General features: G+C 39.5%; 1 protein-coding gene across 1 annotated transcript in view; it reads right to left on the reverse strand.

Annotated features, from left to right (window-relative positions):
• Window positions 1–6745: 6745 nt before the first annotated feature.
• The window catches only part of LOC107187576, a 173195-nt gene continuing 155594 nt past the window's right edge, over window positions 6746–24346 (reverse strand). The window contains exons 5-6 of the mRNA XM_015575701.1: window positions 22065–22311; window positions 6746–6831 (exon numbers count right to left, since the gene is read on the reverse strand). Coding sequence (XP_015431187.1) covers window positions 6746–6831; window positions 22065–22311 — 333 coding nt within the window. The remainder of the gene's footprint in view (window positions 6832–22064; window positions 22312–24346) is intronic.

Consider the following 24346-nt stretch of genomic DNA (forward strand, 5'->3'; position numbering starts at 1 on the left):
CTCTGCTTTTTCCATGGAAAAATATCTACATGCGGGCTAGAACGCTAGGACCTATATTTTGAAAAACCTCGTGTACGGTCGTGTGCATTTGTAATTTCTACGAACTCGGTGACACAAACGGCAGATGGAAGATATACAATTGTACAAATAAGATCCGGGGACTATACGAAACGTGGCGCGATTAAAGCACAAAACCGCGTTCCTGTTTATTAATATATTATACAAAATGGTTCACCGGATATTACTGCAGTAATTCCTTGACGAATGCGACACGAGCAACGGCGTTATTTCCATCACTGGGGAAGTCCCCCTTTGGAACCAATCAAAACAGAGTAGATACAACCTAAGCTCGTCTTCGGGTAAAAAACAAATTTAGGAGGTGCTGAAAACCTTTCCGTCTTGCCACGAATGCTCCGAAGCGGACCCGAGTACGTCGCAATCATCGAGACATTACTGTACTTCGATTTACGTGACTGTTATTATTCGTAGTGAATAATGGTTCAAAAGGGGCACATTCAGATGTTAATAGTTTTTCTATAGGTGGACACGTAGAGGCCACATGAAGGTTATTAAAGTTTTTTTAAAAATAAAAATATATATCTTTTATTGCACTAGTTAATGCACCTTGATCTTGCAAAAAAGTGTTAACCTACTTATGTTAAAAAATCATAAATTTAGGAAATATGTTATTTTCATTGTTGTTACGAAATACAGTAAATCCTAGATGAGTGTTTGAAGGCTCCTCGACGCTGAACATTAAATATTTCATAAACTAATGGCTATATGCGGCTGAAAGAAATATCATTGGCTTTGAAATTCCAAGCTCTATCACTGTGCTAAATCTCATTAAAAAGTCAGCGCTACACCTGTAGACGTCTCCTTGTCAATGCCTTAATCTTTAAAATGATCTTTTGTTAATATTGTAATATGTCTCTCTTGAAACCATTCAACTTTTGTCGTTACGAATAATAACAGTCGCGTACATCGAAGTGGTAATATCCGGCGAACCACCCTGTATAAAACAAATCGGGGAACACACGTTCATCCGACGAGATCCATCTGGTTTGGATTCTTTTCAGCTGGGTACACTATACATATATTATGTTCACCGACGAAAACGACATAAATAAATGTTACAGCTTTCGTTGTACGGTTCACTACGAAGCGAAAGTTCCTCTCGTCGTCGTTGTGGTGGCTCTGTTGTATGACTCGCAAAAATCGTACAAAAATGTTTCTTTTTTTTTCTCGGTATATAAAAGGAAAAGCACATTCCCCCTCCCTCGAGGACATTAATGTACCTCCCCCGGCATCGATTCCAACGGAAGCTTTATCGGTCCGGTGTTTCTCGATTCTCTGTAAAAGCCGGGCGGAGAATTTACATGCCCTCGACGTCAATTCATCTTGCTCGACACCGACGTCCGTATATGTATATCTATGTGTATATCTATATCGTCGATGTACCCTGCCCGGAGAATAAAACCCAGTGCAGAAGTGTATACCAGTTTCCCTTTTATACGTCGACGCTGCTCCGCGCAAATGGCCGCTAGATGACCAAGTATCGTCCGGTTTTCTCCCTCTCTTTGTGTGTGTGTGTGTGTGCTCGGAGGAAAAACGAGGCCCCCTTGAACCGCGAACGGACTATAATACGAACTATATTGCTATCCTAAGACGAAGAACGCGGCACGTGGCCGGTTTATAGACGCACCGATATCGTTTTGGCGGTTTTACAGTTGTTCGTTTAATAAAAGAGGTATGGCCTGATGTGAAAGAGGGGTGGGGGGCGTGGGGGGTCGTTTGTCAGTGGAACGGAAAACGTTTGGTATCTGTGCTTCTATTTTAGCAGCCTCGAATTTTCTTCCTTCTATCGAAGTGTATCGATCTTTCGCTCATCCTCGAACGGGGTATACATATTTACTGTAAACTTTCGTAGTCTGCAAAATGTTTGGACCGAACTGGAGAGTCTCTGATTGTTGACACAATTCATACGCCGGCAAGCACAGGAAAATATATTCGAGAAAACACGCCGGGAGAAATATAAGAAAATACGGCGTCGCCTTCGGGAAAAATACTTCTGGAACGGGTTCTTTCTTTTCTCTCTTTCATGCGTCTCTCGATGCAACGTTTCGAGAACTTGGTTCGTTTGTAATGTTAACACGCGAATATAACGTTTGTTTTAACACTTTTGATTCTCTGCTGTTGCTATGCTATCGTTTGTTCTCGACTGTTTACCGAAGATTATTATTCGATATAGCTACACTTGCATCCCCTCTTACGATGGAAAGAAACGCGGTTTTTATGAAGACCGGGCGAACACTCGGGTTGAATTGGTACGACGTTGTTGGAAAGTTTTGTTTTTGGTTTCGCTGAAAGGAACGTAAGTGCAAAATTTTAGTTTAAGAATTGACATGCACATTGTAACTGGAAAATAAAAAAATACGATGTAATTATAATAATAATTTACTGTAAATAATGAAATCTTTATATCGGAACATTTAATGTCAAATATATATGTACTGTTACTCACACTGTTAATTATCTACTACTCTTTCAGTTTCGATTCCTAATCTAAAACGAGGGGTACATATCTGTATTCTAATTATTTATCTTGAATATTGCATAATTTTATTTATCACATATGAGCGGTAATTGTGTTAAATATGTTAAAACTGTAACGTTACTAGTAAAAAGATACAATCTATCTTTAATCTCACAAAATATTGTGTAAATAATGTTATGAAGTAATAATAAAAGTGTAACCTTTACACACTTTTCATTAATATAAATTCCAAACATATAAATTGTTATTATATAATATTTAGAAAAATCAGTATTGTATAATAAACTATACATTTCGGAAAACCCTTAAATATTATAATTATTGAACGAATGAGTTTGCGCCTAATTTTAAATTAAGTGCAACCCTATACTGTAACAATGTGCCTGTTTTTGTGAAATACGTAATTATACAAGTACTCAAATACAAACAGGAAGAACTGCAATAAGCTAAGCTAAAATGATATTAAATCCTTCGTCCTAGAATAAATAACATCGTCCTCAACTGTAAGAAAAGAATTTATTAATCTCAAAATCTTCTTATAGAATTTAATAAAAATATCAAAACCGCCGTATAAGATACTTCACTTACACATAATTACACATGTACTAATCCTTAATTGAGATTCTGCAAAGTTTTGCATTATTCGTAACATTTAACCAAGTAACAATAGAAGTCAAATATTCTTACACCGTCCAAACACGATGTAAAGTCTCGTGCGTATATGGGATGTCTCAGGTCTGGAAGGATGTGATTTTATAAAAAAAATGGAATCGAAAGAAAAGAATAAAATTTTTTCGGATGATGCTTCGTTTGCGAGATAATCGAACTTGAAAATTTTTTGGATACGTAGGCAGTAGAATAGGACTTGGCTCCCACGTCTGTTCATTAAAGACCGTTTCTACTTACTGCCAGCACGAATGCACGCGTTTTAGATGAATGTTCGAACCAAATTTTCTCGAAAATGTAACCTTAAACGAAGAAAATGTATTTTTTCTTTTCAATTTATTTTTTTTTGTAGAATCACCCCTTGTCTGATAATAATTATTTAACCTTATACAAACAAAAATAAAGCAAGAATGGTGGACAATTCGTAAGTGTGAGGAACCTTACATACTCACGTACCTTCATTACATTGTACAAAATATTACAAGAAAACTCGTTTAAATCGAACCACGAAATAAAGCATCTGAGACGCTTAATTTTCAACTGGAAAATACAGGGTGAGTCAATAAGAACTACTATCTAAAATAATTCATTCCCTATTAGTTGTATCAAAAAACGTTTTAACAAATATATTATAAAAGATGCATTGATTTCATTATATCTTATTCTTTTCAGATATCAAGGTGACTTTGAGATTTTTCAAGGTCAATGCATCCTTTTTTTAATACAATAGTTCGTTGAATTGAAAAAAATATGCATTTACCTAGTACAAACTCAAGGTCACTTCGATATCTCAACAAACACAAAATACAAAAAAATTAAACTGTATTCATCCGATGCATCCCTTAAAGTCCTACCTAATTCATTAATGATACAACCAATAGGTAACGAGTTATTTTAGATGGTAGTTCGTATTGACACACTTTGTATATCGGATAATAAACATACGGTAAAGCCGCCCCTAGAAATACTACCCGTTCTCCGTTTGTCGAAAATCCAACCGATTATAACTCGTCGCGTCGCCCCAAAGAAACCCCGTTCTCCAGGGTGGTCGTATCGTTACGAACGGGCATAGTAACCCCGCGTATTACCTTGCGAATACCTAAGTCCCCCAGGTACACTCGCCACGGAAGCATCGTTACAACGAAGGCGATAGCGATTTTCTCGACCTACGGTATGGCCACAAGACGAGGGGCGAAGGGAATTTCGAAATCCGGCGGGCGCGCGCGCCCCTTGACTAGCTCCTACGCATCGAAATCGCAGGATCGATCCCCCAGGCTCCTTCGGTCTGGCTCGCGGGACAATGGCTGAATGGACGTAGGGAGAGCACAGGAGCATGACACGTGTCCTCAGCCGAAAGTGGTGACAGCAGGACATTCGATAGTCGCCCTTTCGTCGCAGAACGACAGGGGGGACGACTAAGGGTGTACGAGTACTCGAATTTCGAGTGAAATAATGATCGGTCGGTCGAGTCGAGTCGAGCGTTTGAATGTTCCAAGCTACTTGAAATCGACGAACTGTATCGATTATTTCTCAAACGGCTCGAATATTTGAGCGCTCGTAAAACTTCGATTTACTTGAAGATGAATTCTTAGCTTGAAAATTTCTGAGGAACACGAATGTATTCGAAGAGATCTGGAACTTTGGAGTTATTCGTCAATATTCGAATTGTTCGAGTTACTCGAATATTTGTGTATTTATCGTCAAATACCAATCTAACTGTAAGGAAGAAAAATGGAAGACTCTAATATAATGCTTCTGCTTTATTTTCATTTCTTAAAGTGATTTTCTTCCCTCACAGTTATATGAGTATTTGATAGTAAATGGATAAATATGCGAGTAATTCGAGCAATTCGAATTTTCACGAGTAATTCGAAAATTAGAGGTCTGTACGAATATGTGCGAGTAATTTGACAATTTTCGAGTTGAAAATTAATTTTCAAGTAAATCGAAGTCTTGCAAGGGCTCGAGTGTTCGAGCTGTTCGAATTTTCCAAGTAGCTCGCATTTTTTTCAAACAGTTCCTCGGTTTCAAGTAGCTCGGAAAATTCAAACGCTCGATTCGATTCGAGCAAGCGAATCGAGTTCAGCTCAGCTTGTAAATTATAGGTACTCGCCTACCCCTGGGGACCACACTTGCTGAAATATAGAACCGTGTCCCCTGATTGGTCGAAAGTTCGCGATTCCTCGACTGTGTGGTTACTCCATACGCCGCTAGGTTATGTTCTTTTCAATGTTCGTCACCTGGATCGGAAACGCGTACAAGCTTGCACTACAAAGTCGGGATTGTCCTCAAACGATCAGTCGTTTGTTCGTTACTTACCCGGACGCGGAAATCGTTTGAGCATTGGCGATAGAACAATCAAACGCCCCACTAATTGCCTCTGTCCCGCCGAGCAAGTGGTGTTCGTATATAGGGTGAGTCAATAAGAACTACAACCTAAAATAACTTGGTACCTATTGCTTGTATCAGACAACGTTTTAATGAATTACAGTAGACTCACGTTAAAGAAGCGCTGCCTGGGTCTTTCGAGGTAGGTTTTTCCCTGGAAAGGCTACTTTAACGTGAACCAATGGGCACGAAGGATCTCGTAGCAGTTCGGTTGATCCATCAATTGGAGCAGAACTTTTTTTACAGAAGGCGAGTGATAGTGAGGTGCGTGCACATGTGTGAATGATGTATGTGAGTTGGGGCGTTCCTACCGCTACTTTAACGTGAGTCTATTGTATGTAGCATTTTAAGGGACACATCGGATCGATACAATTTTTTGTATTTATATCTTTTTTTTGGAGATATCAAGGTGACCTTGAGTTTTTTCAAGGTCAATGCATTTTTCCTTTTATTACCACGTTGTTGCAATAGAATTCAACGATCTGTAGCATGATGGTATTAAAAAAAAGATGCATTAACTTTAAGAAAACTCAAGGTCACCTTGATGTCTACAAAAAATGATATAATGATATCAAATTGTATCCATCTGATGCATCCCTTAAGATTCTGTGCATTTTATTAACGTTTTTTGATACACTACTAGGGAATGAGTCATTTTGGATAGTAATTCTTATTGACTCACCCTGTATGTACGTCGAAACCATAAACTCGTCTCTTCCCCCCGTGTCAATGTTCATTAACGACGGCGAACGGTTTATAGAACGTTCGGTCGAGGTAAGTGTATCCGATAAGCGCGCGCTGGTGTCCTTGCGTTCCTTGATCGTAATCGAGAACGCGCGGACAAGGGGGTATTTTATAAATGATCGAGAGCGATGACGTATCGTGGATTACGTTCGTCGAACAAACTGAACCGTTGTGTACGCTAAAAAACACGTAATTATTCAATATGCCGATTCAACAATATTATTATTGATTTGATCACGCCGGCAGACCCGGTTTGACCCTTCTGCCGTCCCATTCCTCCTTCCCTCCTTCCATCCTTCTGCTTTTGACTAGTGTGCTGCTGCTGCTGCTGCTGCTGTTTATCGTGCGACGCCCATGAGCTCCCTTTCCGTGGCCTCAGGCGTGCTATGACTATCTCAGAAGTAGCTGGAGCATGTACAGCATCAGCATCGTCAGATAGGCGGCCGTAGAAGCCTCGCTTCCGTTTTCGGAGGTCACTGTAACATACACACACACACACGTTACGCGCATTATTATGTTGTCTCGGAAATTGGGTTTGCGTTCGACGGTGTATCGTTGCTGTCAGAGCTTGATCGTTCGAGAACACCGTATATAAGTCTTCTATTAGATCATGATCGTTAAAAATTTTAATATAATTATTATCCGCTTCGATAACTTAATATCGTTATCGATCATTTATTCTCCGTTTAAGTAACAGTTCTGCTGCTGTGTCTATTTTGTCTGGTTTTTAATTCAGATTTAATAGCAGCAAGAAATTTTGTTGCTTGCACTACTAATATTCTTTAACGTATTTACGTGGTTTTAGAGCACATTAATCTTTGTGCGTATCTTACTGAATGCTTCTTGGTTCAATTGTGAGTTACCGATGTAAGCTACAATTATAAATTTGTAATTTGATCATTAGTTATATGCACAGGAATGTTATGAATTATTGAAGAGTAACTGAAGTCACTCAACCACCGTGCTATTAATTCTATTAAATTTATATTGATTAGTAATTAATTAATAGGTTATTTCACGCGAAATCCGACACGTTTTGGAATAACATTGTGAATTTTTGTGATATTTGGATATGTTGCAGATATGTAAACGTATCTCGAAGGGTTTTTAAACATTTTTTAAATGGTTGATTCTACAGCTGTTTGAACTGTAGTGTTTATCTTTGCCAATAAATCATAAATGTTCAACTAACAAACTGATCAAAATAAGATTCGTGGGAGTTTATTAGTTCAACAGTTATGATTTATTGAAAAAAGGTTGACACTATATTTCAAACAGTTGTAGAATCAACAACTCAAAAAATGTTGCAAAATCCTTCGGGATACGTTTATATATAACTAAAGACTACAACATATCCAAGTGTTAATAAAATCCGCAATGCTACTCCAAAATGTGTCCTATTTCGCGTGGAATGATCCTAATATAAACCAGAAATTGCGAAAAATTGAAATTACGAATCATTTAATTCTAACCACATTTATACTCCAACCGGAAACCATTAAACGAAATCAAAAGTTTCGCGTATCAGAGAACAAAACATAAAAAGACAAATTTTAATTTTCAGCACAAAAAATACCGTATAACAATTAGCTGTTAAAACTAACTCATGCAGATTTCCTCGAATAATACCCCGCGTAATTCGCTTAAAATGTTGCTCATCTTCGCGCATACCATCGTACCACTTAATCCAAATTACCCTTTTATTATTCATGTATTCATATATTCCGGTGTACACGCGTTTATCGTTGACTCGGTTAAGCCGTGCTATCAATCGATAACTAAATTCTTCCAAGGAAGCACGTAAAACCGGATTAAATAAAATTTTGCGGCATAACAATGGCTGTACTACCAACGATCTCGCTACGGGGGCTTTTCTGCACGTCGATAATCGCGTGGTTTACTCGCGTCGGAAGGATCCGTTTCGCTCGCAGCCCCTCACGTGTATTACGGGACTGCCAGCAACACCGGTAATTCGAGAATAACGCGGATCTATCAGGCAGACTCGAAACCTGATGATTGGGCACGTCACGGATCGATATACCCGTAACACCGGTGATAATTGGTGAATTTTAATGCCAGAGCAAAACGAAAGCCCCGTGTGTTATCGACTAGGCGGGTGACTACAATGCATAATATACGAGAGCCAACGTATCCGGTGGTGTGCTGGGGACGACGTTAACAGACGTTGCAATCGACGCAGAGAATACAAGCTTAAGGTATCATCGCGTCGAGATACACGACTTGATGATGTTTCGAAGTTATCGCGTCTAATCCTTCCGCGTACGTACACCGTCTGAACCGAGTTCACTGAACTGTTTCCAAATCTCTAACCGCGGATCCTGAAGGAGTTTTCGGAGTGGGCGAATTTACCACATTATTCGTCATGTAACATACGTCTGAAAGAGTCTTTGTTGTCTTTCTCTTCATTCGGAAAATTATGATTCACATCTTCCCTGGTACATGAAATTATTCGTATAATTCGTAAAGTTGTACGAAATTTCTGTGGAGTGTGTGTATTAATTAACGCGGCTTTAACTCTAACCTACAGACGAATCTGAATTTCTTTTTTCACTATCAGTACCTAGCGAAGAATTTCGGAAGCTCTAGTGTTCGTGTACTTCCAGTTGACAGTAAATCGGCATACTGTTTCTAAATAATTCAGTTGGTTATTAAAAGTGTCGCGAAGTAGTCGTGTTGTCAAATTATTCATGTCTGAGATGAGTCGTCCGTAGTTAAGGGTAAAAAGATGTTTCTTCAATGACCCTTAAAAGTCACGTGTTTACTTTAAAACTCTATACATGTAGTTAAAAAACACTTCTACGACATTTTATCCTGCAGAGTAGTCTCTTTCTAATCGCGCGTCGCGTACTTTTTCATAGTACACCTATACCTCGCTATACGGCCGCTCTTTATACGGTATTTCGCTATAATGGCCTTTTTTAATTATGGCACTTTTTCGATTTACGGCCCACAATGTTTCGTTATACGGCCAACAAAAATAAGCATTTTTATAGGAAATAAAGGAATAAAATGCTTTATGAACTAAAAACTATATTATGTTATAAAAAATTGGAACAGATCCAATTGAATTTGTATGGGTTTGTATCAAAATAATTAATTCCTATACGGCTTTTCGTTTTACGGCCAACTTTTCCGGAACGTATCTAGGCCGTAAAGCGAGGTATGAGTGTACAGTGTTCAGTCGATTATTGTCAAGAATTTGTTCCACCGTAAACAACGTGTTCCAACAAACAAGCTTAACCTGCTACACACTTCATATTTCAGCGTATTCGGTCCTATCTGAACGGAGTTCAAACGCGCGACGTATAACCAAGGGAAACAGCCGGTTCAAGGAACGGGAGATGGTGTTTGTGTCAAGACTGCATAGATTCCTCCGTGCATCCCGAATCGCCCGACGAATGGCACCCGTTATCAGGCGTTTGCATACCTGATTATTCGGCCCGTTCCCGTGGCCCCCCCGTGGTAAACGGCTCTCCGCGAAGGAAACTAAGGGACCTAGACCGGTTGAGCAGACATCGTCGAAAACGATGACATCGGACCGACCAACGAACCAACCACCATCGTCCGTCTCTTATCAGCCTGCACGGGTCCGTGACAGTGGAACAGAGCCGCCATCCAGGACGGCCACGCGCCAGCTAGATAGGGAAATATCCCACGGCTGAATGGTTCACGGGAACGTTCGATGGTCGGTCCGCGTGTTCGTGATCGGGCACTTACAACCCAGCTGAGAACGGTATCCGGTGATTGATCGGCGACGCTTACCGCCGTGATTATCGGAAGTGTGTCCACGTCGATTATTTTGACCGATCACGACGACGCCCGATATCGAACGAATCACTTTTCCCGAGGGGAAGGGGGAGGGAGGCAGTCGACCGTGAAGGAATCCTCGAGGTTCGGTCGGCCAGAAGAAAAATGTATATAAGAATTTCTCCTCGTTTAGAACACCATCGATGGAGCAATCGAGGCATTTCTCTCACGGGAAAGATCGATCCTCTATTAGCGTTGATGTTTTCCGTGATAGATCGACTGTCCAGTCCGGGTTCTTATGGCTGAGTTCGAGGATGTGGCGAAGACGTGGCGAATCGGTTCCATTGATTGCAATTAAACGGACCATTTAGACTCTGACACGGTGAATGGAATTTTGCAGGTTGGTTAATTTTGTCGTTGAAGGGATGATAATGCGGATGCAATCTTCTTTATTCAATGGAATATATTGTTTTTTTAACCCTTAAGTGGGGACAAATTTTAGCATGACGCACTCTTAGGAGTCGTCTAGAAAAATGTAAAAAGTTTTCTAGAAAATGTAAAAAGAACTACAAAGATTATTTTGTAGTTTCTTTGGAAAAAATTCCCTTATATATCTGCACTTTTGGGGTTGTTACTGTGTTCTGCCCCCTTAGGGAGTTGATAATACTGAATATCGGTTTGAAGAAAACTGACAGAAAAATATATCCATTACACCAAATGATTTTTTACTGTTTGGAAAGATTACAATTCACTTTTTATTAAAAGGTCCTTTCAATTATTTGCTAATTATTGCAGGCCGAAAATGTTACGGTTAGGATAACAAACAGAGACAATGTTATGGGTGAATATGCAGTGGGGTTGACAGGATCAATTAATTGACCAGTCAATATCGATCAAGGTTTATAAATTGCCTACTATTGAACTATCTGAACTCTGTTGTTATGTTTAGAGGAATGATTTGGAATTATAGACAATATTGACATACTTAATTTCTGTCAACGAATTGATCGATACTAAAGTGATACATAATGCTTAAATAATAAATGGTGCGTAATTTTTAAGATACATGAATTTAACAAGTAGCCCTGACACACCAATTTTATACTCGAATAGTTGCACGCAAATTGTATGAAGTATACAAATTAGAAAATTGTCTCGTTTCAGTATTCATATTCCACAACAAATATGCATTCGTGTGAATATTCAGAATCGCTTTATCATAAAACGCTGATAAACGGATACGAGAATTAAAATTCATTAACGTGCAGTTGATTTCCCAATTTTTTCGATATATTATCGAGTATTCGAGAAAAGTAATTTACCATATTAACTGTACTGGAATTTCATTTCGACGTCACGTTTTACCAATTCAAATATCAGAACGATACTGAAATTTTCTAAAGGGATTGTGAATTCCGAACTAGCATCCAGTCAAGCGTAACTGGACCAGTATTGTCGACTGTTAAGTTGCATATTTTCGAAAACTTGCTCGCGTTTGTAACGTTACATTGGAAATTCCGTCGGCATTCGACGCCTGTTGCCTCGGAACGGAAGTACGCGAAATCTATTCAAAACAAAAATTACAAAGCGAATACGAAATAGGATAATAACTCCCGGATACTACATTGCGTTTCAGTAAGCACCTGAAAACGTGAGTTTGGTCCATTCCGAAAATCTCGTCCTTTAATCCTTAGTAAATCACAAAGTTATATGTTCAGCGAGAATAGTGTGCCTTTTTCGTAACTTTCGCGTCTCGCGAAATTTTCGAGACTTCCCAACGTTAACCCTTCCCAACCCCCCTCCCCTCTCTCAGAGTCGACACACAAGCGACAATAACGTCTTTTTACTCTATATCCCAACATAAGTAAATCGTTTCCGTGAAACTTTGGAGGACTCGTGTCACGAACTTTAGAATGCCGGCTCATGAAGTTCGACTGGAGGGTTTTTACATCAAGAACTCTCCAGATTTCCCTGCAGCTTAAGCCACATGGACTCCTCAGAATGCACGGTCACTTGAATCCCACTGAAAAGCTCTTACTAGAAACCCATAGACTCCCACCCGACGTTACACATTGCTCTCCCAGCCCCTGTATCAACGTTTCGTGCCATTCACCGACAATTTTCCCCGTTTACTCTGAAAATTTTATCTTCTGAATGATCCCTCTTTCTCCATGCATCCGAGAAGTACGTTTAGTCCAGTTTTTTATGGTTTTCTTTTTTCCTGGAGAAATGAAATGCATTGAATATACACGATGAATAATTCTTCACGGAGTTCATCGGTGTGTTTTTGTCCATTAACGTATTCAGATGAAATAATTTCATCTCTTGTGGCACCATCGATAAGCTTAAACGGAGGCTGAATGTGTTTTCCATTCACATTTCACTCCGCGGAACTAGTACCCATTTTTGTATGAATGCTCTCGACGGTAAACGAGATATATGTATGTATCCTTGATGTGGAAAGGATAAACTGGTCAGGATAACTTTCACGCAACGTCGAAATATTAATTCGATTTAATTAATTTCGGAGTAATTGGAACGTATTATTTGCAACTGTCTGAACATAATGTATTTAAATCGTATACGATTTATCCGAAAAATCGAACTCTTTAAGAAAGAGTAAGAACAATAGTAGCGGTATTACGTTAAAGTTTTATGGTATTTAGATCATTAGAAGCTGAGTAACAGGGCCCAAAATGAACAGTAATTTTTGTACGGGGGTTGAAAAACAAGTTTAGAATAAAGAACCAAAGTTAAATTCTGTTTTAAACTTGGTCAAATATTTACAAAAACGCATGAATCGATGCAGAAAGGGTATGGCGATAATTGTTTATCTCGTACATAAAATAAAACATTCTTTCCCAATGGCTGCCTGTGTTTCGTTATTTTTAATAAGTTCTGTGATTTTTGGGACAGATCTTGTAAGCGAGACCTTCTAGGAATAGAACTGATTACGACTTCCATCTTGATACCGAATCCATTTAGAACCTCTGTCAATAGGGGATTATTCTTCAATTTCTGATTTAACCATCTTTCTCTGAATGGACACATTAACGGTGCTGGTACATTGAATTTAATAGGCTTAAATATCTGCCCTTAGTCATCACTATATTCACACTCTTTTCACTGCAAATATTACGGATCAAAACTGATTACCCGCGACCCTGTCGCTAGATCCTGCAAAACAGGTAAAAGTTACGTTTAGGGAATGCAACTCCAATGACTCCTGAGTGCCCTTCAGAAAGTTTCAGTTATTAAATGTTTATTAAAAAGTTATTAAGGGAACAATTATACATTTTTCTTGAACTGTCTTTAACCAACTCTGCAGTATTATACTGATCGGAGTTAGTTAGAGTAGCTGGTTGGAATAATTAGTATATGCTGCATAGTTGTATTGCCAATAACTTTTTAATAAAAACCGAGTGACGGCTACAATTTCTTTGGGGTAACTCAGAAGAGTGTCCTTAACAATATATGTCAAGGTCAAGGTAATCGGAGCTGCATCCCCTACGTAACTTTTACATAGAAACATAACGTTTCAATCTGCCAAATTCTCCAGTTCTTCTCTATCTATACTTAAAAGCGTTCTCATCTATGTATGCACCTCAATACCGTTTCAAATCCATTTGAAAAATATCATTCCTCACTTCAAGTTGTTCCCTCGAGCCCCTGTGTCGCATTAAATGTTCACTACAACATTGAGTCACATCTGCTAAATAAACCGAACGAAATAAATCGGATGAAGTTCGTATCTACATTCAGAGACGGAGGTTCTAATGCACCACCGTAAATCAATCTTATAAAAACCAAGCATCGCTTCGGTGATTCCATTGAGGGCGTCGAATTAATTAATTTTAATGGCAAAATCAACTCGTTAGCAAGCGTCCGCTGAAAGGAAATCCGTTCGTGTTCCGCGTACATAAGGGTTCTTAGGGGGATGGGGAGGGTTGTTTGGGCAAAAAGATGTCTGAAACGAGTGCTCGGGGGATTGATACGTCGAGAAAAAGTGGAGCTGGGGGCCCTCCACTAATTCGAAACCCGTCGTGTTCCTTCGTTCCGGTCCTTTTTGTTTTATCAGAACCCGGGGTTTGCGGCAACGTTACAGGAATTCGCTCGGTCTCCGGAGTTCCGCGACGTAATTTCATTTCGTTCACACCAAGGGTCTTTCGCCAGGCTGCCGTCCCTGAGTTCGTTGATTCGTACGTATTACTCCCTGGCCCGTGGTCGACAGAATTGTTTTTACGAAATTGACTTTTCCTTCACGGCCTTAGGTGGTGGGAGAGGGACGGTGAACGCTTAAAGGAGGGAAAAATCTATTGGCGTCCGATTTAATGGTGTCCCTTGCGAGGACTTCTGCACACCCCTCTCCTCCCCTCCACCGTTACCCTTTTCAGGTGACGGAATTTTATTACGTTTTTAGTATTCCGACGCGCCGTTTAATCTTATTACGCGGGAAAGATGATGGAAAAACAGAGGGATTCGTGGAAATGGTTTTTGAATGATCTAACCTTCCTTATGCAAATATTGTGACGCGCGGAAGGATCACGGCTGGGAGGGAGGGAGATTCTATCGGAGATGAAAGGAAGAAGTTTACTCGCGGAACCCGTTCAACCAACGTCTTTGGGTTTTCTGTGTGCACAGGGTATCGCCGAAATGATTGAACAACACGGAAGAAGATGATTCTATACCAGAGAGCGCGCCGAGAATTTGGAATATAGGCTTTGTTTTTCGTGAAAATTTATCACGGGCGAGTTTACTTGAAAAATATTTACATGTTTGTATAAAGTATAAAAGAAAGGGTCGTGGCTTCAGGGGGTGAATCTATACTCCTGGATCGGTGGACATTTGTAAAAAGAAACTTGTCGCTGAATTGTTCGGAACATTCAAGATACACTCACGATTTCCTTATAAGGAGGCACAACCCACCTGGAATGCAGTTATATCTCATTTGTGTTATCCTCGTAAGACAAGTGGTTGCTAATGACTTCACAGTTCATGCGACCACACCAAATAAACCATAAATAAATAATATGGAAAATTAACATTGATTTTTTGTTACATCAATATAGTAAATCCTCGATGAGTGTTCGAAGACTCCTCGGTACTGGCAATGAGAGGTACTCAGGTGTAACGCTGACTTTTTAATAAGGTTTAGCACAGTGATAGTGCTTGGAAATCTGAAGCCAATGATATTTGTTTCAGCCGTATCTGAGCAATAGTTTCTGAAATATTTAATGTTCAGTGTCGAGGAGGCTCTGAAGACTCGTGTAGGATTTACTGTACGTTCTATTTGTTGAGAATAGAAAAAGTTTTAAACGGGCCATATGTCGATAAATTTTTGCAACGATTTAATTTGAACGTCGTAACTCTGTAGAAATTTTTTATGGCACTACGTTGTGAACAAGTAATTAGGTCAAATTCGTATTTGTGTTATAATTCGTTATTAGCTAGTTTATATGCCATTTAATTGTTTGTCTAGAATTTATGTACGACTTGTTGCTAGTTCTTTGAACAAGTATCTTGTAAGTAAAGTAAATTGTATTCTGATGGCACTGTGAGTCAGGAGACTACGATGGTTGGCTAATTACTTCCTAGCTGAAATCATGGAGTTTTTTTTCGGAGCGATCCGTCTTCGGATAACGAGTGCGGACGCTTTATTCTTAATTACAGAGCTTAATTTTTCTTCCCGTTGAAAATAGCTCTCAGAATATAAGACTATGCTTTCCTTGGAAAATTCATAATGAACTGAAGCTTGTCACTTTTATACGGCACAAATAATGTTCTTTTTTTTGTCTCTTGTATTTTATAATAATAATGAATATAACTTATATTGCTTGAGTGAAGTACGGTTAGATGAGGAGCAGAAGAGGATAAGCTATATATGTATATGTATATAATACGTTTTAGGGTAACTTTTACTGGCTGGGATATATCAGCTAAGATTAAATTGTTTAACATGTCAGTTGAATAGAAACAAAGAAACATATGTCTTAGATGTTCAGTAAGCCAAGATGGAAAAAAAGTCTAGAACTGTATATTCAAGTGGTCGAGTTGAACTCTGTATTAAATGTTTAACACCCTACCATTTGTGATATTATAATTAAATAGCTTATTCTATCGACTACTTGACTTTATTATCCATTTCGTAACCATTTCAATGAATAAGCTTGTCTCCCAGTTATAATTTTTTTAAGTCACCATTGAAACCTATTGAGACATCCGATCCCATTGTAAAGGACCAATACGACTCTATATCCCATTTTCAGAACTATACTTAACCTACTTTCTTCTTCATATTTGAGTGTATTATAGCCCGTACTATTATATTATCGAGCTCATCGTGGAAAAAGAAGTTCCTCTCGGAAAGGTTAAAAGAAGGTAAAGTAAAAACCAGAAAAATACCATGAGCGAAGCAATTTACTTCATTCTATTACACATTGTTCAGCATTTGCGTCTGTGCTACAATCATTTCTTTATATACAAGCACTGTTAACGATCCAGTACCATTCAGAAACGAATCAATTATGATCTTTTGTTCTTCAATCTCGCACAATAAAAAATTATCCAACGACTGGATCTTTCGACCGTCGAATAAAATCACAATGGGACAGATATGAGGCGAAGTTACAGGATACGGAGCGCATTTGCACACATTCCCGTCGATCTGAAGACTATTAACGATTTATCGCGCAACCCTGAAGACCCATAGAAAGAGATTCGAAGACGTTCAAACGCTTCGTATCCCCCTTTTAGACCGTCGTTGCACACACGAGATCAGCGTCCAGGGATTCGGGGGGAGAGCATTCCCGTAACCGATCGAATGAGGGGCCCCAGCCCGTGGATCGGGACACACAGACGAGAAAGACAGAAAAGTAAGACGAAAGGAACGACGGCAGATGGGTTTTAAAAAGGGTCAAGAGAGAGAATCGGGTTGGACCGAGTAGTCGAAGTTTCGAAACGGCGTCGAGAACAGTACTACGGTCGACATTTTCGACGGGGCAAGTTTCTCAACGAGACCGAATCTTACGGATCCCCCTCGATTCTATCGGAAAAGAAGATGCAGGACATGAAGAGAAAATTCCACTGTTGTTCGCCGCTGTACTTATTTCTGTGTGTACGTTTGATTTTTCAGGCAGGTGTTAGAAGGTGTGGGTAAAATGGGGAGAAAGGACGATTATAATTTATAATATTAGGTGTATCAATAAATGATCCACTAGTCCTTGTGAGATTCAGTATTTATTTTTTGGGAACTTAAATGCTTATGCTAAAGAACAGGAAGATGTGTTTTAGTTTAAGATATTTAATTAGTTTCTTTCGATGAAATAGTGGACTAGGTACTTATTAGTATATCTGATAATACGAAGACCACAAGGGGAACATTTTTGTTGATTTTCTGATTTCTATTTCGTCTGGTAGATGAGAGGGAGTATTTTGATGTAACGTAGTGGAAGAGATGAACAATCTGTCAAGCCCAAACATATAAACCCAAAAGATAGCGTTCTGAAAATTGGTGTATAGGGAAATAATGCGAGCGTTTTGAACTTCAAAATTTCTCTAATATACATTTTCATAGTATTTAATATTTCAGATTATTGAACCCGGTTTCTGATCAATGATCAATATAACAAGTATAAAGTTTTAAGTTCGAATACCTATACAAATCTGTATAATAAAATGAAAAATGAAAATCTTTCTCGCTATTGTCTTCACGATTAATATCATTTTTTTGTATTTTAACTCTGTCACTGAAACTCTGTTGAATTTTGTCATTTTCCACGGACTGATACCCGGATGAAAATTGTGTCGATGTTCGTGTACAAGCAGTTCCAGATTTTCAGTATTACACCAGACACAATAACGTGGTATCCTGCTACTATTGACCTACATACGTACTTTCCCTTCGTATCACGTGAGATATCTCGGTTTACCACTGCATAGTTGATTGCCCATCCCAAATAACTCTGGTTTACCGCTGCATAGCTGATTGTCTATCCCGAAACAACACGATTGTATACCAGTCAATGGACTAAAAGCTGCGTAGGCAGAACAATAGTCGACAATTTGAAAACGTTCACGAAGTAATTAATTCTCTATGCAGTAACAAATCAACAAGGTGAACGAAAACTTTATTGACCATGCATATTAATTACCTCGTACATTTAGATGTTATAACTCAAACATAGAAACCTGAATCTCACATTACTTTCAAGTGAGACTAACTCACAGTTAAATTAACGCATAAAAACACCGTATTTAATTAAACAAGTATGGATTTATTAGAAGTGTGGAATTATTCTTTCCTAAAAGGATAGTGAATTCTTCGTGTTTTAAAACGAGGGGTCGGAGCTGTCCGTTGGACGCCATCCATCATATTCCACTTTCACGCGTTAGAATTCAATTTAATCACGCGATGCGGCTCTTCGATAAAAACTTGATGAAACTTCATCGTTCCTATTTGTAGTTTGCTGCGCTGTGATTACCCAGCGATGCGATGTAATTCATTACCTTTGATTAACGAAATGATATACTACCCCCACATAAATCTTGTGAAGCTGAATGATCACTGAAGTGACACGGGAGTGGTTATACTAATCAGACTACATGATACAGTGATGTTGCTTTCTTCATTAACTATAAGTGCACTTTATTGGAAGTATTAGTTAACCCTTAGTTACAGACGTCTCATCTTAGACATCTGACAAGGACTACTTTGCAACACTTTTAGTGACAAACTGCACGTTCTTTGGAAATACAGTAAAACCTCGATGAGTGTTCGAAGGCTCCTCGACATTGACAATGAGAGTTCCCTAAGTGTAACGTTGACTTTTTAATGAGATTTAGCACAGTGATAGAGTTCGAAATTCTGAAGGCAATATTTGTTTCAGTCGCATATGGCTATTAATTTATGAAATATTCATTGTTCAGAGCTGAGGAGCCTTCGAACATTCATCGAGGATTTACGGTAGTATGCCTTTTACTGTCAATTGAAGGTGCTCAAACGTCTAGAGTTTCCAAAATTCTCTGCTAGATTACGATATTGACATAAACATTCAGATTCGTCTCTGAGACACGATTTTTCTCTAGTTAAGGGTTAATTAATTATCGTAAAACATCAAAATACCATAAGCTCCGTGCAGAAGGAACAAGGTAATACTGTTCAGAAATGGGAACCCTGACATGTATAGTCCCTTTATACAGTACCTGACAGAAAAGAAGTATTAAACATAAAGGTGAAAACAGATTACAGATTTAAGAGATACAAAGTAGCGAAGGGTGAAGAATGTAAAGGTTCTAGAACTGACAGTGAAAAGAACTAATGATTCCATTCCGAAAATTGTTTCAACTGTTCGCAACATGAAACGATGCAGAAGACAACAAGAAGATTGAGCAAATATTTACCAAAGTTAATATTTACCCAGTTGTCCAGGTCATTACTCTGAGTAGTATTGTGAAGGTTTTAGTTAATGGTCATCATTTGCAAGAAAGTTATTAAAAAAAGTATGCTTAGTACTATTGATAAGTAAAATGATCGATGACCTTGACCTTGACACATGTTGTCAAGGTTATCCTCCTAAGTGACCTTCAGAAAGAATCACTTTTTTTTTCTTGAACTGTCACTAACCAACTCGAAATCACTTTTTTTATTCAACTGTTTCTAACCAACTCCAAAGCATTATCCTGATCAGAGTTCGTTCGAGACAGTACTTTGATAAGAACGTTTTCACAAAAGACGACCCCCAACTAAAACCTTTAAAAACACTACTCAGGGTGATGACCTTGACAACATATGGAAAAATCATCGAAATCAGAAGTGGCATCTTTACCGTAAATATTTACCGAAGATTAATATTAACAATTCATAAAACAGATGAACAGAAAAGAATATCATTAGAATTACCTCAAAAGCCAGGTTGACACACTCGAAACACCCCACGTCAAAAATGCTTCCAAATAACTTTCGTCCACACCATACGATAAAAAATTCGTACCGCAATGAACTACATGCACATTCACTGTGAAACCATAACGTTCGAGGGATTAACACACTTCAACTTCCAACTCACTGGTCGCATCGTCGCGTTCAGAGATTTTCGACCTCGAATACAGCGAAATCCGTATTAACGCGTACGATTCACCGGTAAAATTAGTTCACCTCTTCTTCCCATTCGCTCCCGAACTAATCCCATCCAACGCACACGGTGTGCAGACGCCTCGGGCCGTTGAATGCTCGACGATCCCGAAATTCTTCATAAAATCTGTTAATTTCCCCTCCACACTGGATATTCATTATTCCGATGTTATTAATTACAACGGCGCCTGCTAACCCGCATCCCGAAGGCTAACCTCCGTGCCGGCAGACTGTCACGCGAAGCGGTCGTGCGTCGTCATATAAGATGTCAAGCAGGGTCGCGACAGGAATTCCGGCCGGGATATGTATGGTGCACGAGGGGTTGAACGATATCTCGTAGTAGGGTGGTCGGAAAGAATGGCGGTGGTGGTGGAACGGTGTAGAAGGAGGGTGGCCAATGGGGTGGGAAAAGGTAATAGGGTCTGAGGGGGCCTCTACCCGTGGCCGGTCAATTAAATCTCGTCGACGTCGCGTGCAGGAAGCGGGCGCAGCGTGCACCGGAGGCTTCCTTTCCGAATTCGAGTGGGTGGGACCCTAACTCACGAAATTTATTAGCCTGTGCGACCGACCGGCTAATCCCCGAGACCAGGTAGCCCGAGCGTGCAACTATTACCCGCAGCGTACACCAACTGGCCGCAAGCGAGCCCGTCGATGGGGCAGGTGCGCCGACCACCGTGTCGAAACGAAACACATTGGTGGAGGGGGGGGGGGTAGGAAGAGAATGATTTTTGCGAATTTATGCGGGACAGAATTTTATTCCCGATGTGGCAAATACGCGCCCCGCCACTCGCCGATAACTGTTGGGAAACTTAAACAGGCGGAAATTGCGATTTATGGGAATTAATGGATTACAGTTTTGGTTTCATGTCTGGGAAACTTTTAATATTCCGTCTGCTGGAAAAGTGTTTTCCTTAATTCGATTTTTTTATATCTTATTTTTTGTGATATCAAGGTGATCTTAAATTTTTTCAAGGTCAATGCTTTTTTTTAATACCATCATGTTATAGGTCGTTCAATTTGTCCTTCCATTGGCAACATCGTTGTATTAAAAAAAGGATGCATTGACCTTGAAAAAACTCAAGTTTACCTTGATATAAAAACAAAGTAAGATATAAAGAAGTCAAATTGTATCCATCTGTTGCGTCCCTTAAAATGTTTTTATAATTCATTAAAACGTTTTTTTATACAATCAATAGGAAACGAGTTATTTAACATAGTATTTCTTATTGACTCACCCTGTATATCTAATAAAGGTAATATGAGGGTATAGAATAAAAGTAATAAGCAAATAGGATATAAAGATACTGAAAGGTGCAATATATCTACAATATGCGATGAGCACAGCTAGTTAAGTAACCGAATACCGTATACTAAATCTTATATTTTTCGATTCTTTTTCTATTAAGGCCCAAGGATGTAAAAGTTTAAGGTATATCGATAAAAAGGAAAAATTCGTCTCAGAGTCGAGTTATCTGTAGCTAACGGTCAAAGGAATCAAAGACTAGTACAGTAATGTCTCGATGAGTGCGACGAACTCGAGCCCGCTTCAGAGCATTCGCAGCAAGGAGGAAAGGTTTTTAGCTCCTTAAAAAAATTTATTTTTGCTTAGCTTCTGCTTACTCTGTTTTGATTGATTCTCAGTGATGGGAATAACGCCATTGTTCGTATCGCATTCATCGAGGACTTACTGTGATAACTTTTTTTTATGGATTCGTCTAACGGCGTCACGTCGTTACACACCCCTAAACACATATTTGTGACATATTTGTTGACAATCCTATATTCGAAAATTCAGCATAAAATTCCAGTTACCTCGCTCTGGCACGGGTTCACGCAGACCGGCTCCAAGCTGCACCTCGCTTATCGCCGAATATATGCCGGGAATCTGGGCGCTGCATCGCAGATTCAGCTGGCCGTTCGAGTAATAGAACGGTTGAAGGTTCACCCTGATCTCGATCCATTGAAGATTCTCCTGCTGATCGCCGTGGGTCGCGGCGTCGTTGTGATCCCACTTCGGCGGCGGATACTGCTGCGGCTGATGTTTTGTATAGGAATCCACCTACGGGAAATCAACCGTGAATTCATCGTGAATCTTTGCAGATGAAACGGGGGTGCAGGAAAGGGGATGCTAAGATGGGAGAAGGGGACGAGGCAGTGGGATGGAGGAACGAGAATTCAGTCGCGCGAGAGCTGAGTGCACGAATAGTTGGAGGAGAACGTTTACGCGAAAAACGAAGAAAAAGGGCGAAACGAAGAGTGAGAGAGAGAGAGAGAGAGAGAGAGAGAGAGAGAGAGAGAGAGCGCGGAGCCGAGGAAATGTAAATCTGCTTTTAACGAAATCCGTTCATCTGGAATCAGGAAGCGAACCCTTCGTTCTCTCGCTCGCCCTACTTCATCCCTTTTCCATCGTCCTTCGCTACCGCATGCTGGCACCCTCCGTTAAGCACAAAGACGACTCCTTCCAGTTCGATGAAAAGTCGAAAGACTTCACCCGTTTCCGGTGCCGTGTTCTCTCGATTAACGTTTTCTTTTTTCTTCTCTCTCTTTCTGTCTCTCTCTTTCGCAAACCCCCTTCCCCCCGCCCCTTTTCGTTCCCCTCCCGCGAGTTGCGAGAAAGTGGGCCGTTCCAGCATAACCCGCGGAGTGTATTCACTGGGAATGCCTCGAGTTCCGAGTTTCTTAATGGATCATTATCGTTCCAAGAACTGCGCGATCGCGTCGAAAGTAAGTTATTCGGTTGAGCAGCCGACGCCCGGTTCTGAATCGCAAGTGAATCGGCTAAGATTTACTTAAAACTTCCCAACGAGGAAAAATACTAACGACTTCGCCGATACTCGCGCCTCCGCGTTCCGACAGTTTTTTCACGTTTGATAGAGCTTCAGGGTCGCTGGATACGATTACCAGGTGGGGGGGGGGGACGAAATTACTTATTGCGCGGGATGTTTCAACATTCTTGTCGGCTATGGAGTACGTACGTCTGAAAAGTAACAGGATCGACAAGATATCGATTCGATCAGTGATTGTGTTCTGTAAAATCGTTCGTTTTATGTTTATAAGAATGTTTCCTTGACATTAATATCACGCTGGGGATAGTCAATTAAGAGGTATGGATAGATTTCTGGAGATCTGCTGTCGGAATTGTTTTGAGTAGTATCTATGCACCAATTTTACAGGGTGTTAATAAAAATATGGGACACTTTCAGTGGGTGGATTCTAGATACCAAACTAAGATGAAAATGAGGAATGACGAAATTGCGTTCGAGGCTTCGTTTTCGAGTTATTAACCCTTTGTGGTCCAATTACCAGTGTGGCTGGTAGAGAAATTTCGGATATAATCTTTTTGTTTTTCTTTTAGAACTTTAGTGAAATCCATTGTGCAGTGTGCAAGTGCAGCCGTCAATTTCGTCATTCTTGATTTTTGTCTTAGTTTGGCTTACATAATCCAACCTGTAAAAGTGTCCCACATTTTTATTAATACTTGGTGTAACGATCAAAACCAAAATTTAAAAAAAAAGTTAACATTGTAATTTAATATTATAGTTGCGATGAAGCAGAAATAAATAACAATTTTTCACAACGCAGGCAGAGATTTCGATGTTCCATTCTATCGAACAATAATAATCTGCAACTTTATAGACCATCGAAAAATATAAAAGTCTTTTCTGCGTGTTTTCGAAACGGATTACTCAGAGTATAAATCCACGCACAGCAGGCCGTAGAGGTTTACATTTATTTCTACGAAAAAAAACTCTGCCTTCATCGTTACTCTGTATATAAATGGATCCAATTCGATGAACACGTTAAGCTTTTTATATAAGAGCGCGTTGTTTAAGAGTTTACTCTTTCGAGAAAAATGTCACCGTTTAATTCACTCCGTGTTTTCCGATAGCAGGTACGAAATGAACTCCGTTTCACGAATGTAGTGGTTGTACTCATGCTTATGTATAATTAATGTCTATCGATTTTACATATTTCTTTCTGTTCTTTGCAGAACAATAATATAGATTTCTGCTCTTCAACGAATAATTTCACACACAAATACTGAATGGAAATGTATTACACTGTGCCGGTTGTTATGTTTCCTTATCTACGCT

This window comes from Dufourea novaeangliae, unplaced genomic scaffold, assembly GCF_001272555.1.
Source record: "Dufourea novaeangliae isolate 0120121106 unplaced genomic scaffold, ASM127255v1 scaffold89, whole genome shotgun sequence".
NCBI classification, from domain to species: Eukaryota; Metazoa; Arthropoda; class Insecta; order Hymenoptera; family Halictidae; genus Dufourea; species Dufourea novaeangliae.